This window comes from Nerophis ophidion, linkage group LG06 (assembly GCF_033978795.1).
Source record: "Nerophis ophidion isolate RoL-2023_Sa linkage group LG06, RoL_Noph_v1.0, whole genome shotgun sequence".
Taxonomy (NCBI): Eukaryota; Metazoa; Chordata; class Actinopteri; order Syngnathiformes; family Syngnathidae; genus Nerophis; species Nerophis ophidion.
In genome coordinates this window covers 31,169,464-31,184,074 of record NC_084616.1, presented here as the reverse complement: position 1 = coordinate 31,184,074, position 14,611 = coordinate 31,169,464, and the positions used below count along the sequence as shown (strand labels likewise).

The following is a 14,611-nucleotide window of genomic DNA, read 5'->3' as shown; positions in this document are numbered from 1 at the left end:
ACTGTTGAACGACTGAAGCTCTACATAAAACAAGAAAGGGAAAAAATTCCACTTTCAAAGCTTCAACAATTAGTTTACTCAGTTCACAAACGTTTATTGAGTGTTGTTAAAAGAAAAGGTGATGTAACACAATGGTTAACATGTCCTTTCCCAACTACTTTGGCACGTGTTGCAGCCATGAAATTGTAAGTTAATTATTATTTGCAAAAGAAAATCAAGTTTATGAGTTTGAACATCAAATATCTTGTCTTTGTAGTGCATTCAATTGAATATGGGTTGAAAAGGATTTGCAAATTATTGTTTTTATGTTTATATTTACATCTAACACAATTTCCCAACTCATATGGAAACGGGGTTTGTATATATGCATACACACACACATATATATGTATTCATACACACATGTGCACATATACATATACTGTACACACACATATACACATCTATAAATACCCACATACCTGTAACCATACATGCACACATATACAGTACATACATACGCACATTTACATCCATCCATCCATCATTACACACACACACACAAACACACTCATGTATATATATATATATTAGGGGTGGGCAAATTAATGCGTTAATTACGAGTTAACTCATCAATCTATTAACGCCGACAATTATTTTATCGCACACTTGCGTATGTTGTTTACATACTTTTATTTTGTTAACGCCTTTTCTTAAAAAGATGGCGTCGCCCGGATGGGCTTCGGGGTCGAGGGGCTCTTGGTAAAGATGGAACATTTGGCAAAAATACCAGACAATTCTGCAAATTTCATGGCTGGCTTACAGCGTGGTCACTCTGGGATCACTTACGACCGCCAGACAATTCTGGATGTGGATAAATCGGGCCGTTTTGGACTGAATGACGCGTGCTTGCTAGACCGGCTAGCTAGCATGGGAATACTTTGCCGGCTACATCCAGCGGCCTGTGAAGCAGCACAGTATATGTGTTGTCTGTCTATTTATGAATAATGCAGACGAGAAGTGTTGGCTGAGTTCTTAACGTTTGCTTTCAGAGCGTGCGTATCACAACATACAAGATGCCGTCATGGCGACACACAACCTATACCGGGCTACCGTGCATGCTCGTCACTCCTGTTGCATGCTGGGTAGGGTAGTTCTTTTTTTCCCTGGCTCATAACATCACAATATAGTACCATGTATATGATGCGTTCAGTTTATCAAAGCACCAAGCAAACAATCGGAAAATTCCCATCATATCAATTCCTAGATATGGTCATAATTATTTTAAGTTCACTACGCAGAATAAACACAACATTATTAATATTGCTACTACGGATAATTTGATCAGAAATTCCCTAAAACAGCCCACTACCTATAATATAGTTTTTTCAAACATAAGATCCCTGATAAAAAAAATGTTTCTGCTGTTACCTCAGAAATTGCCTGTTCAGATGTTATGATTGTGGCTCAGAGATTTGTATGTAGATTATATTTATTTTCCATAACAAACAGGATACCTTAAATACCCTGGCAGTGGCAATAAGCTTAAATGTTTGTATTTACATTTTTTGAGTTGATGTTCATAAAATATGCTATTTAACTGCTACTGTTTAACAAGGACTGATTTAAATTGTGTTTGCACAACAAATGTTTTGGCGCTTTTGTTCATGTGAGAGAATATTCCAATAAAGGTGCACTACACACTACTTTTGAATTCATTATTGGGCTTTGCGTATACAATGCAGTTAATCGTGATTAATCGGAGAAATAGTGCGATTAACTTCGATTAAAATGTTTAATTGTTACCCAGCCCTAATATATATATATATATATATATATATATATATATATATATATATATATATATATATATATATATATATATGTATATACGACAATAAATCCATACACAGGCCGGAGGGACAGTGATTAAGTCCTGGCACCCACTGCCCACTGAGAACTCGCCAATCCCCCAAGCCCTACAGGACCGGCCGTGCACCCCCGTCACCCAGGGACAACCACTGACAAGCCCGCCCCGGACAACGGCCCGAAACCGAGCGCGGCAGGGCGCAAGGGCACCACAGGCCCACACCCGACAAGCCAACCAACACAACAATAAACAAGTATGAAGCCGGCAAGTTCGTTAGCCCCGACAACAAAGACGAGTGCGCGCTAGCACCAGTCACAACATCAACATTGATTGATTCCGCATTTTGTTTACTGCTTGATCTCAAAAGGAAATTGTTATTGACTACCACAATATATGTTCCTGATTTATTCTAGTTCTTTGGACTGGACTCTCGCGACTGTGTTGTATCCATTGTGGATTGAACTTTCACAGTATCATGTTAGATCCGCTCGACATCCATTGCTTTCCTCCTCTCTAAGGTTCTCATAGTCATCATTGTCACCGACGTCCCACTGGGTCATTATTGTCACCAATGTCCCACTGGGTGTGAGTTTTCCTTGCCCTTATGTGGGCCTACCGAGGATGTCGTGGTGGTTTGTGCAGCCCTTTGAGACACTAGTGATTTAGGGCTATATAAGTAAACATTGATTGATTGATTGATTAAGCCAGAAAGTTGAGTTTTGTGCCTTTTGTGCTATCTTCTTTTTTTTGTACAAAGCTAAAAAAACTGAATAAACATTTTTCAAGACTGGTGATTACATTCTTTTCCAGGGGTTGTACATTGTTAATTGCCTTGTACTAGCAGTTTTTCACTATTAAGACTGCACGGAAAAGAGAACGACATGTCTTCTTGTCAGACATATGGATTGTGAATTTTAGGCAAAATAGCGTGCCTTTAAACATAAGTTTAAAAAAAAACAAGCAAAGATGGAAGTTTGATGAGCTGTTTCTTGAATCCATCCATCCATTTTCAACCGCTTATTCCTTTTGGGGTCGCGGGGGTCGCTCGTGCCTATCTCAGCTACAATTGGGCGGAAGGCGGGGTACGCCCTTGACAAGTCACCACCTCATCGCAGGGCCAACACAGATAGACAGACAACATTCACACTCACATTCACACACTAGGGCCAATTTAGTGTTGCCAATCAACCTATCCCAAGGTGCATGTTTTTGGAATTGGGAGGAAGCCGGAGTACCCGGAGGGAACCCACGCATTCACGGGGAGAACATGCAAACTCCACACAGAAAGATCCCGAGCCTGGGTTAGAACCCAGGACTGCAGGACCTTCGTATTGTGAGGCAGACGCACTAACCCCTCTGCCACCGTGAAGCCGTTTCTTGAATCCATTTAGGCAAAATAATTGCGCTCCAAATGTGTTTTTTCCAATCTCAACAAGTTTGTGTCCTGCAGAAGAAAAACATGTTATGCCGACATCCCCACAGATTTTGCCTAGTCTGACCAGGGTTAAAAAAAGGAGTTCAGAACATTTAGGGAGAGAATGTACACACTGCATTAAAAATCATATAAACATTGTTCCCATAGTATATCATTTAACAATATGCTTATAACGAACACTTTCTGGTTACAAAATGTTGGGGGCAAAACATTGTTAGTTTGCTCATGTGTGCATATGTTCTCATGAATGTGTGTGTGCGTGTCATCCCTGTCAAGGGAATAATTACTACCCACGGCACCCCAAGGCTGGGTTTGTTGTCCCAGCAAATGGATTTGCATGGGAAAACAGAACCACGACACTATAGCGACTCCCAAGACACAGGGGATCTATTCAGGAAGGGGGTGTTCGACAGCAGAGCAAGTCAGTTGGTCAACACAAGTGCCTGTGATTCAGTCACAGAGTGGATTTGGACACTAAGAGAAGTTTGCTATGACACACCAGATGGGCCGAGGGGGCTGTCCATGGACTGAGAGAGCTGTGAGAAATAAAGAGAGGGAGGGAGAGAGAGCAGACTACCTCAACAGACTGTGAGGGGAGCAAGGGTTGACTCTGTCTGTTTCTTTTTGCTAATCCCTAAATCTTCTGTAATCGGGATGACAGGGGAAGAGCATGCTGCCTGATTTAGGACCACACACTTGGCTGGAGTGCTAACTGATCAGACGACCTAACAGGCCATTGGAAGGCATGGAGGGAGTAGGCAGAGTAGACTTCCAGACAGTTTGAGGAACTTCAACTTAACCACTTTCTCACGAGAAAAGGAGTCCTGTACAACAAGATGTTCAAAAAGAAAGAGAAAAGAAGAGGACTTTCTGTGGTTGCATTCATCTAGGGTGAGACTTACTGCTGTGAATGTATGCCTTAACCGTGCAAAGTGGACAGTTGCTTAATTTTCAAGTGTGCATCACAGTCAGGCGTCAGTCATACTTGGAAATCAGAAGAAGAAGCTTTAGCAGTTTAAAAAGGTGTTGTTCAGCATAAAGAGGGAGCCACAACGGAAGTTAAATTTAAACAAAAAAAATAATGTTAATCATTTGTGAAAAGGAAAAGACGTGTTACTGCTGACAGAAAATCTTGTGCTTGATTCATGTCTGAAAACAAAACATAGGCCAGTGAGGTATATATAACAAGTTAAAAGTTTAGGGACATAGATTATAGTAAAACAATCTAGCAGAGGGTAGCCTATATTTTGTTCTTGTTGAGCCTTATGGACTCAAATTATCACCTTTGGTGTGGTGCTGTATCGAGGTATATTTAAAAACAGTATCCATTTTTACTTTGAACTGCCAGAATAAAGAGAGCCATTTGTCTGTTTTTCGGGTGAATTAAGTTGTCAGTGTCTTAATGGAGTAAGCCTTAAAAACTTAAATCGAGCGGAGACAGAATAGTTGCGGAATAAGTGCATTTCCAACATTACAGTAGCTTATAAAAGAGATACATGCACAACATGAAGGCAACTTCTAACTGTACTTTGTTCTAGGCATGCATGTTGAGAGGTTTAGAAACCAGGTAGAACTCTATCAGCTTTGGATATTAGTCCTGACTGACTCTTTAAGAAATTGGACACGTCATTGTGATCGCCATTAGATCATTAGCCACATAGCTTTGGCATAGTGTTGTAAAGGGACGGCGTGGCGTAGTGGGGAGAGTGGCCGTGCGCAACCCGAGGGTCCCTGGTTCAATTCCCACCTAGTACCAACCTCGTCATGTCCGTTGTGTCCTGAGCAAGACACTTCACCCTTGCTCCTGATGGGTGCTGGTTGGCGCCTTGCATGGCAGCTCCCTCCATCAGTGTGTGAATGTGTGTGTGAATGGGTAAATGTGGAAGTAGTGTCAAAGCGCTTTGAGTACCTTGAAGGTAGAAAAGCGCTATACAAGTACAACCCATTTATCATTTTTTTAAAGCATCTCTCAACTGGAAGATTGGCGGTTTAAAACTGTGTGAGAGACATTAACCAATGTATATACTGTGCAGTTAATACACTGACTGTGACACAGACACGATGCTTCTCATTGTGACCACCATATGGTCATTCTCAAGCACCTCTATCCTCCCACCAGGTTTACATTCATTCACTCCATACCATTTGTCTATCAATCAATATTTAAATCTACAGTACCCATTGACCATTCAAAAGGAATTTTGCATGTTGTATATTTATTTACCCTCCACTCTTGTCCAATAATCATGAAACCAGTTTAACAGAAAAAACATTTGTAAAAGATTGCTCTACAGCCTGATTATGCATTAAGTAATCAGACTTACAGATAAATCGGGCTGAAGTTAGGTGAAGCTCCTCATCCACTTTAGGCCTCAGTCAATCCCTCTCAAGTCACCACACCTATTAATATGTTAACTACAAAGGTGCTCTGTTGTTAGTCTGACAGCCAAACAGGAAGAGGAAAACACTGATGTTGCAAAATTAGATAAGAATACACAAAGGTTGATATTTTTTATAAGTTTCTGCACTGAATGAACCCTCATCTGTTATGAATCGTTAAAAATGTGTACTTTATGTAATGTTCCATACATCTGTGTTTAAGATGACAATGGTGTGGAGTAGACAAGACATTCATGGCTTCAACAAGCGACGACCCCAACTTGGGCGCTGGCCCACATGAGGATTCAGAGATCACCCCAGATGATTCTGACTCTGGAAGTGTCCTTTCTGATGACTCAGTGCTTCCCAACTTCGAGAGGGATGACAAGTATGCAGAGCCACCTAAAACACTCTATGAGGCATGTACTCGGAATGATCCCACATCTCTGCAAAGGATCTTGGAGAGAGGTGTTACCAAGGAAGAGGCCATGGAGTTGGACATTAACGGAAGAGTGAGAAACACAGCATTTCACATAACTTGAAGCCTAAAGATTTATAAAATTAGATACACCTGTATAATCTAATTAGTGCCAAGAGAAACTCTGCATCAAAAAGGGCACCTTTACAAAAACAAGACTTTACCCAGCTTTTGTGTTGAATATAATTATATGTGCAAATATTTTTTATTAATTATTATCATAGACAAATAGTCAATGACTTATTTGAACTTGTCCCACCCATTATATCGCCAGCATTTTGGTTGATGGTGGCCATGTTTTTTCTACCAATCATATTCATATTTTACAAACTTGAGCAAAGAGTGTGAGAAATGTCAATGCATCTTATATAGTATAAAGTTGGGGTTTAATAATAGCGCCCCTATTTGGTGTATTTTTCCGAGAAATCATAGTAGAGGAAACCAAATGTTTACCCTTTTGTGATCAGCGATTCAAGATCAGCTACTGACGGGTCATTACACACATAAGGACAAGCCATGGCGTAATGTTTGCAAAAAAGTCAACCATAAATATGAGGTTTTTTACTTTGTTTCCTGTCAGAGTGGACTGATGGTGGCGGTATGCAAAGGATTTGTGGACATTGTCACCAGGCTGCATATGTGTCCTCTAATAGACATAAACCATCAAGACAATGATGGCAACACTGCCCTGATGATAGCTGCCCAAGCTGGTATGTTTTACACCAGTGGTTCTCAACCTTTTTTTAGTGATGTACCCCCTGTGAACATTTTTTAAATTCAAGTACCCCCTAATCAGAGCAAAACATTATTGGTTGAAAAAAAGAGATAAAGAAAAATACAGCACTATGTCATCAGTTTCTGATTTATTAAATTGTATAACGGTGCAAAATATTGTTAATTTATAGTGGTCTTTCTTGATCCATTTGGAAAAAAGATAAACATAACTAAAACTTGTTGAAAAATAAAGAAGTGATTCAATTCTAAATAAAGATTTCTACACATAGAAGTAATCATCAACTTAAAGTGCCCTCTTTGGGGATTATAATAGAGATCCATCTGGATTCATGAACGTAATTCTAAACATTTCTTAACAAAAAAATAAATCTTTAACAATAATATTTATGGAACATGTCCACAAAAAAATCTAGCTGTCAACACTGAATATTGCATTGTTGCATTTCTTTTCACAGTTTATGAACTTACATTCATATTTTGTTGAAGTATTATTCAATAAATATATTCATAAAAGATTTTTGAATTGTTGCTATTTTTAGAATATTTAAAAAAAAAAATCTCACATACCCCTTGGCATACCTTCAAGTACCCCCAGGGTTACTCGTACCCCCCATTTGAGAACCACTGTTCTACACTATACCAAAGAACCAAACCTTGATTTAGTGAGATCATATGATTGATTGCTGAGTTTGTTTTTTTATGCAGGCTTTGCCACCATTGTAAATTACATCATGAACTACTACCCTGGTGTGGACACTGAGGTCAGGGATCCTCGTGGCTTCACTGCTCTCATAAAGGCCGGTCTGCAGGGCAGAGAAGACTGCGTGTCGGCCCTGTTAATGCATGGTAATACTTAACACAAGTTTTTTATATCAAAAACTGACAGATAACATTTCATTAAACAACTCAGTTGAAAATGGTAACTGTATATAGTGCACATGCATCACTGGAGCATATACACAATTATAGTTTAGGGAAAAAAATACATCCAGAGTTTCTCACACATTCATTTATTTGTTGCGGCCCACCACTAAAGAATTACGGCTGTCACAAATAAAGAAACATTTTTTCAAAAAAACCCAATATGTTTTAATTTTTTTTCCGGCTTTTGACTTGCTCGACCGCTCATATTTACATATAAATATGTCAATATTTGATAAATATGCATATAAATATGTACATAAAGTGTTGTAATTATATTCCAACTCCGCGTTCTTCTTGGTCATCGCCGCCACTGCCACCCCCCCCCCAGTTGCCCAACCACACCACCACAAATAGATACCTTACCTGTGGGAAACACTGACATCTGATTCAACCCACAGCTCAGAGATGCATCTCTGTTTGCGTCTCCACCCCACTGACTCTACTGTATGTTATGCATATACTGTGTATGTGTATGTGTATGTGTATACAGACTATATGTTATGTGCAAGTGTTTGAAATGGTCAGTGAGTCAAGAAATAACCTCTACACTGTAGTTGATCACCCTCAAAAATAGAGGTATGAAACAAGTACATTTCTGTAATGTTTTTAAGAATTTTCCCTTAAAAGTAAAATATTGTTCTTTCAGAGGCCATAAGTATACCTATATACAACCAAAAGGGTACAAAGTACAAATATGTACTATTTCCATCTTAAGTGTACCTGCTGCATTGAAATATGTTTAGCTCATAGACAATATATAGCCATCCATCCATCCATTTTCTACCGGTTATTCCCTTTGGGTTCGCGCGGGGCGCTTGTGCCTATCTCAGCTACAATCGGGCAGAAGGCGGTGTACACCCTGGACAAGTCACCATCTCATCGCAGAGACAATATATATTAATAATATTTATAAATAGGGTATTCTAATGCAATAGCAGTATAATAATAGTTAAGGCATTTAGAGAAATTATAACAATAATGTTTACTTTAACTTTTTAACTTTAACATGTGTCTTATATTAGCATGTTTGATTATTACCATCATCTTTATTCTATTAACTTTTATTTATCATTTTTAACATGATCTTGTTTTATGGTTTACATCATGTTGGCACTATCAACTATTTAAGTATTTAAAACAACTAGTATGTGAAGCATTTTAGGCTGTATGGGGTTAGGGACTTATAACGATTGTACTTTAACTGGTAAAATTAGATAAGGTTCAAAAATGGACCTGGGCTGAATAGTGCTGCCAATCAACATATCCCAGGACGGCACATGTCTTTGGAGGTGGGAGAAAGCTGGAGTACCCCTCCCAGTTACGGGGAAAGCATCCAAACTCCACACAGAAAGACCCTGAGCCCGGGAATCGAACCCAGGACCTTCTTGCTGTGAGGCACGATCAATAATAAACACAACTTAACAGCATTTAGTACACCATAAAAAAAAAAACAACAACAAATGTCTAATTTTGTGATGCTGCAGTATAAAATGTGCTGTAAGTGCTGTAGTTTTCTTATTGGATATTAGTAATCTATCATAATTCCAGAAATAGCCACATGGTGGTGCCAGTTGACTGAGTTGAAGGCCCAACTGCTTCCTCAAAACTTGCAAACATGCTGTAACATGAAAATGATCTATTTGTCAATGACCCATTCCACTTTTTTTCATGCACAGGCGCAGACATGAATGCAACGGACCATGTGCAGGGACGTGGCTTGAAAGATTGGGTTTTGAAAACGGGACGATTTGAGACAATGAACAGAATACGCCGACTGCAGGCCTTTCCTGTCGCTCAACAGTTTTGTGAGAACTACACTCCTGAGTGGCCTGATCTTAAGCAGATAGTGGAAAAAGCAACTGCTCATAAAACAACAGGTCAGAAACTGAAGCAGTGCTTAAAGGGCAGCTTCACTTTCAGCTTCCCTCAGGACCCCCAAGACAATGGAGTCATGGACAACATGGTGCGTATGACCACAAGCATCCACAGCCCCCTAATTGCCACCGGTTGCCACCCACTGTGTCCCAGCAGCCCCCCTGAAATTGGAAAACGTCGTTTTGCTGTTCCCGAATTACTTGACAAGCACAGCAACAAAGAGTTAGAGGAGAGCACCGTATCACACAGCTACAGCTCCATTACCTCCCCCTCTCCCAGCGCTGCATCAGTCGCCTCAATATCACTGACCTCCTGCTGCCAGGAGTCGGACCGTAGGGAGAGCATGCCACCTGGGGGAATGAGAGGCTTCATTCCCCGCAGCATTGCTCACAGGAACAGCATCTTCCCCGCAGGCTGCGTCCCTAAAATCGAAGTGACCAGATCTGGTGAGGCTACTCCAAAGAAGGAGAAGAAGAATAAAAAGCAGAAGGGCTACCTGGAGCCTCCAGTATGGAAATATAAGGCCGCCAAGGAGGAGAAGAAGAGGGAAAAGAAGGAAAAGGAGCAGGAGAGAATGTCAAACGGTTCTAAACAAAACATATCAACGTAATGCGACATGGTGTGACTCAGAAGGTAGTGTGGCACTACAGAATGTTGATGGTTGCTGGTCACTGCTGTTGTGTCCTTGGGCAAAACACTTCACTCTTATCCAAGTGCCACACACACTGGTGTATGAATGTGAATTAATTTTTGGTGCAAGTTGGCAGCCACATTCTCGTAAGTCCACCCTTGGGCAGCTGAGGCTACAAATGTAGCTTACCACCATCAACGTATGACTGTGGTGTGCATTAATAATACATTCTCCATGTAATGCGCTTTTGGACACTATAAAAAAGTGCTACATGAATATAATCAATTTTTATTATTAACACCCACAAATGTATGTTTTCTTTACTCACTGTGGTCATGTGACATGAGTTGCAGGACATTGGTAATGCCTAATGGGAACATATGCAATATTGACGGAATTCACATGCTCAATTTAATGAGCATTTAGTCATTTTTAAAATGTAGCTGTTTGCACTTACAGGGTAATTCATTAAAGTTTACATTGAGAACGAAAGTAATGTGTCTTTAAGGCAAAGCAAAACAATAAATGATAAAATGCCTGATTTTTAAATGTTCAAACCTGCATGTTCCAATAGCAGGTCACATCAAATGAAATTACTCTAACAGTAAGTGACAAATCCGTTCCTTTTGCAAAAACATTTTAATCGCTAATAATTATAACCTAGTTTAAGCACTTTAATTTGCAAAAGTAAATCCCTTCACTTCTGCAAAATTTCAGACTGCTATAGAACTTACACAGAAGTACCTTAAATTGCAAGCTTCAAGGTGCTGATTTGATTGATTGATTGATTGAAACTTTTATTAGTAGATTGCACAGTTCAGTACATAATCCGTTCAATTGACCACTAAATGGTAACACCCAAATAAGTTTTTCAACTTGTTTAAGTCGGGGTCCACACTGTTTGCAAATGTCTCAAAGTAACATTTTTCAAAGCAAAAATAATAACAAGAACACCACTAGCTAGCTTGTATTACCAATAGTGGTTTAACACAACACATTTCTTTGAGAATTGACTATATTTTTAACAATTCAAAAGTGTATAAAGATTTACCGGCCCGAAACAAATGATTGGTGTTAACGGTTGTCACTCACCCGGTCTCATCAACACGTAAAGGGCATATTATGATTTGTTTCTACATTTAAAACACTTCCTTGTGTTCAACATAACATGTAATGGATGTTCTTTGGTTCAAACGTTGCATAAAATAAGTTGTACAGGACATCTTCAAGCTGCTTTCTGACGATCTCTTCAGAATCCACCATTTTCTGGGCGGTCTAATTTCTATGCCTCCACTTCGACTGCGTTTTCTACCCGTGAGACAAGTTGCAGTTTTTAGCGCTTCCATATCAAGTCAACTGACAGATATAAGTTAGAACTGTAAGCTACTTTGTATTAGAAATGGCAACAGTGAATGATGTAAATGCATGTAGTCTCCCCACAACAAGAGGACACAGAAAAAGAAGGAACTTAATGACTACGTCGGACATCTAACTTTACTATATATAGAGATATCAGCTGATGTTACTAATAGGAATATAACGTCAAAATTGGGGCAAACTCAAAACGACTCGTTTGGAGGAAGTATAAACGAAGTCAAGATTATTTTATAAATATCTACGCCATGCCTAACAAGTCGCCTTTAAGTTTGGCACTCTTCAGCTGAGGTATTACCTGTACTGCATAACCTAAAAAGTAGCGTTCTCTCTGTATGCTATATGCTGTGTATGCTGTATGTAGCACTAGCGTCTACCAGATGCCTTTTATATGTATTTGAATTTTTGAAATAAAATTAATTAATCAGGGGTTGAGCTGGACTCATGATTCTCTTTTCTGTCTGCAAGTTTTCCTCCAATAAATGTGAACAATTCTATGCTTCCAACGTTGTAAAATAAAAAAATACAAAAAGCCAGCTTGTATAAGTATGGAGTGAAATAACTGTAGAGCTCTGACCTCAACCACTGCGATGAACTATAGGCCGATAAGTTGATCTCAGGAATGCTCTAATTGGTGAATGGACAATAATGATGATTTATGTACAGCCAGATTTTCATTTTATTAAAGAGGGAGATAATCGTTTCAGCCATCATCAGTCAGATTGCCGTTCTTCCTCTTGCTAAAAATAATATTATTGTGTTGAATGTGATTATATAACACAAATACTAGAATGCATAAAAAAAATCCGTCGTCATGTCTTTAATAATGATTGTGAACGATAGGTAAAATAAAAATAAAAAAAAAGCAGTTCCCATTTAAGCTGCATTTAGAAGTTGATTGAAAAATTAGTCATTTAATTTGTATACCTACTCAGTGGCCTAGTGGTTAGAGTGTCCGCCCTGAGATCGGTAGGTTGTGAGTTGAAACCCAGGCGTGGCACCGCTGCTGCCCACTGCTCCCCTCACTTCCCGGGGGGGGGGATCAAGGAGATGGGTCAAATGCAGAGGACACATTTTACCACACCTAGTGTGTGTGTGACAATCATTGGTACTTTAACTTTAACTTATGTGTATTATTATCCGATTAGTCGACTAATCTTTAAGATAATTCTTGACTAATCGACTATCAAAATAATCGTTAGTTGCAGGCCGTGTGTAAAGTACTTGGATTGGCAGGATCATTACGTGACAATTAACTTAAAAAATAAAAGTGATTGACTGTTTCTGTTTTTGTCTGCAATGAGGTAGCGACTTGTCCAGGGTGTACATCGCCTTCCGCCCGGATGCAGCTGAGATAGGCTCCAGCACCCCCTGCAACCGCAAAAGGGACAAGCGGTAGTAAATGGATGGATGAATGATTGTTTTGTGTACCAGTACTTGCTTTCATGCTCGACTTTAAATTCCCATATGTAACAAAACCAAAAAAAAATGTCTGTTTCATTGGTCAGTTTAAGAGTGCTGCATGACATTTGATTATTTTTAGTAATGTGTCTCACTTCCTCTTCATCGATGAACTTGCTGACTTGAGGTCAGATCTGCAAAAAATACATACAGAGTACCGGGAAGGAGCACATTAGACAAGTAAATAAGCCGTGACCCAAGCCAAGACGGACGCAATTAGACTTGTGACAGTAACTTGATACTTGTGACTAAAGTTAGAAGTACACAGTTGGACCCACACCCCCCATACCTACCATAACAGTTCTACAGCAATACCACAGATTAAATAAATAAAAGCCATTTCACAGAGATTATTATACGACAAAATAATAAATAATAAAGAACAAATGGCTCTCTTTTCCTGAGCGGTTCCAGCTGTGTCTGTGGCCACAAAGTCAAAAGACTAGAGAAACGAAGCACAAGAGGGGAAGGGATCTTCGATGACTGACATCTCTCTTCTTGGCTTTCAAGTTCAACCGTTTCTAAACAGCATTAGTCATGCAGCATATACGCCAATTATTTGATCATTGATAATCTACTGTGCAATCTATTGATAATCAATATAAAAGCAATGTCCACAGTTCAGCACACAAAGTTGGTCGTTTCTTGTACTTTCTTGAAGTAATTTACAAAAGATAAACATGGTAGGCTATAGGCTACTAGGAGCTAGAAGCTACACAACAGATAAGCACAGTATAGAAGACAAGTTTGACATTGAAAAGTAAGTGTCCTTAATTGAACAATATTGCATGTATGTGTTAGTTATATAAACAAGTATCAAATAATTATAGTTGCATATTACTTAAATATACAAAGTCTGAAAGGCAGAAGTTTATTAGAAAGTACCCAGGAACAAACGTGTCCGCATCATTCGACTTACTGCACCATGAGCTTAATTCAATGAATTATTGGGACCACTCGGTGTCAGTGTCACAAAAACCCAAATTAACATTTAACTTCAAAAGCATGAATCTGTCAAAAGGTTTTTTCCTGTACAAAACATTCCTCTCAGTGTAATTTTACTAAATCATGCATTTTCTAACATTCCGGACAACAAAATAATAAAGTAGGTTGTATGATACTGTATGTGTTAATATCGTATTGGATTATTATTAGTATATCGGTCAATACTCAAAGCTCCAATATCGGTATCGTATCAGAAGTGAAAAGGTTTACGCATTTGGGTATAAGTTTGTACGCAGTGTTGGATGCCTCTGAACGCGTTTTTTTCGCAGTCTTTCTTTATGCGGTCGGCCAGCCTCTTCCCCCTTAATTGAACAATATTGCATTTATGTGTTAGTTATATAAACAAGTATCAAATAATTATAGTTGCATATTACTTACATATACAAAGTCTGAAAGGCAGAAGTTTATTAGAAAGTACCCAGGAACAAACGTGTCCGCATCATTCGACTTACTGCACCATGAGCT

The 14,611-nt window shown here is 39.1% G+C and overlaps 1 protein-coding gene across 2 annotated transcripts; it reads left to right on the top strand.

Annotated features, from left to right (window-relative positions):
* Nucleotides 1–3,741: 3,741 nt before the first annotated feature.
* On the top strand, nt 3,742–10,587 carry ankrd33aa (ankyrin repeat domain 33Aa). 2 transcript variants are annotated; one of them, XM_061903365.1, is made up of 5 exons: nt 3,748–4,175; nt 5,887–6,175; nt 6,722–6,851; nt 7,582–7,722; nt 9,477–10,587. In XM_061903365.1, exons 2-5 carry the CDS (start codon nt 5,918–5,920, stop codon nt 10,283–10,285), a joined length of 1,338 nt encoding a protein of 445 aa, XP_061759349.1. In that variant the 5' UTR covers nt 3,748–4,175; nt 5,887–5,917; the 3' UTR covers nt 10,286–10,587. The 2 variants fall into 2 exon arrangements, with proteins under 2 accessions (XP_061759350.1, XP_061759349.1); XM_061903366.1 differs by lacking the exon at nt 7,582–7,722 and having other exon boundaries at nt 3,742–4,175.
* Nucleotides 10,588–14,611: the final 4,024 nt, after the last annotated feature.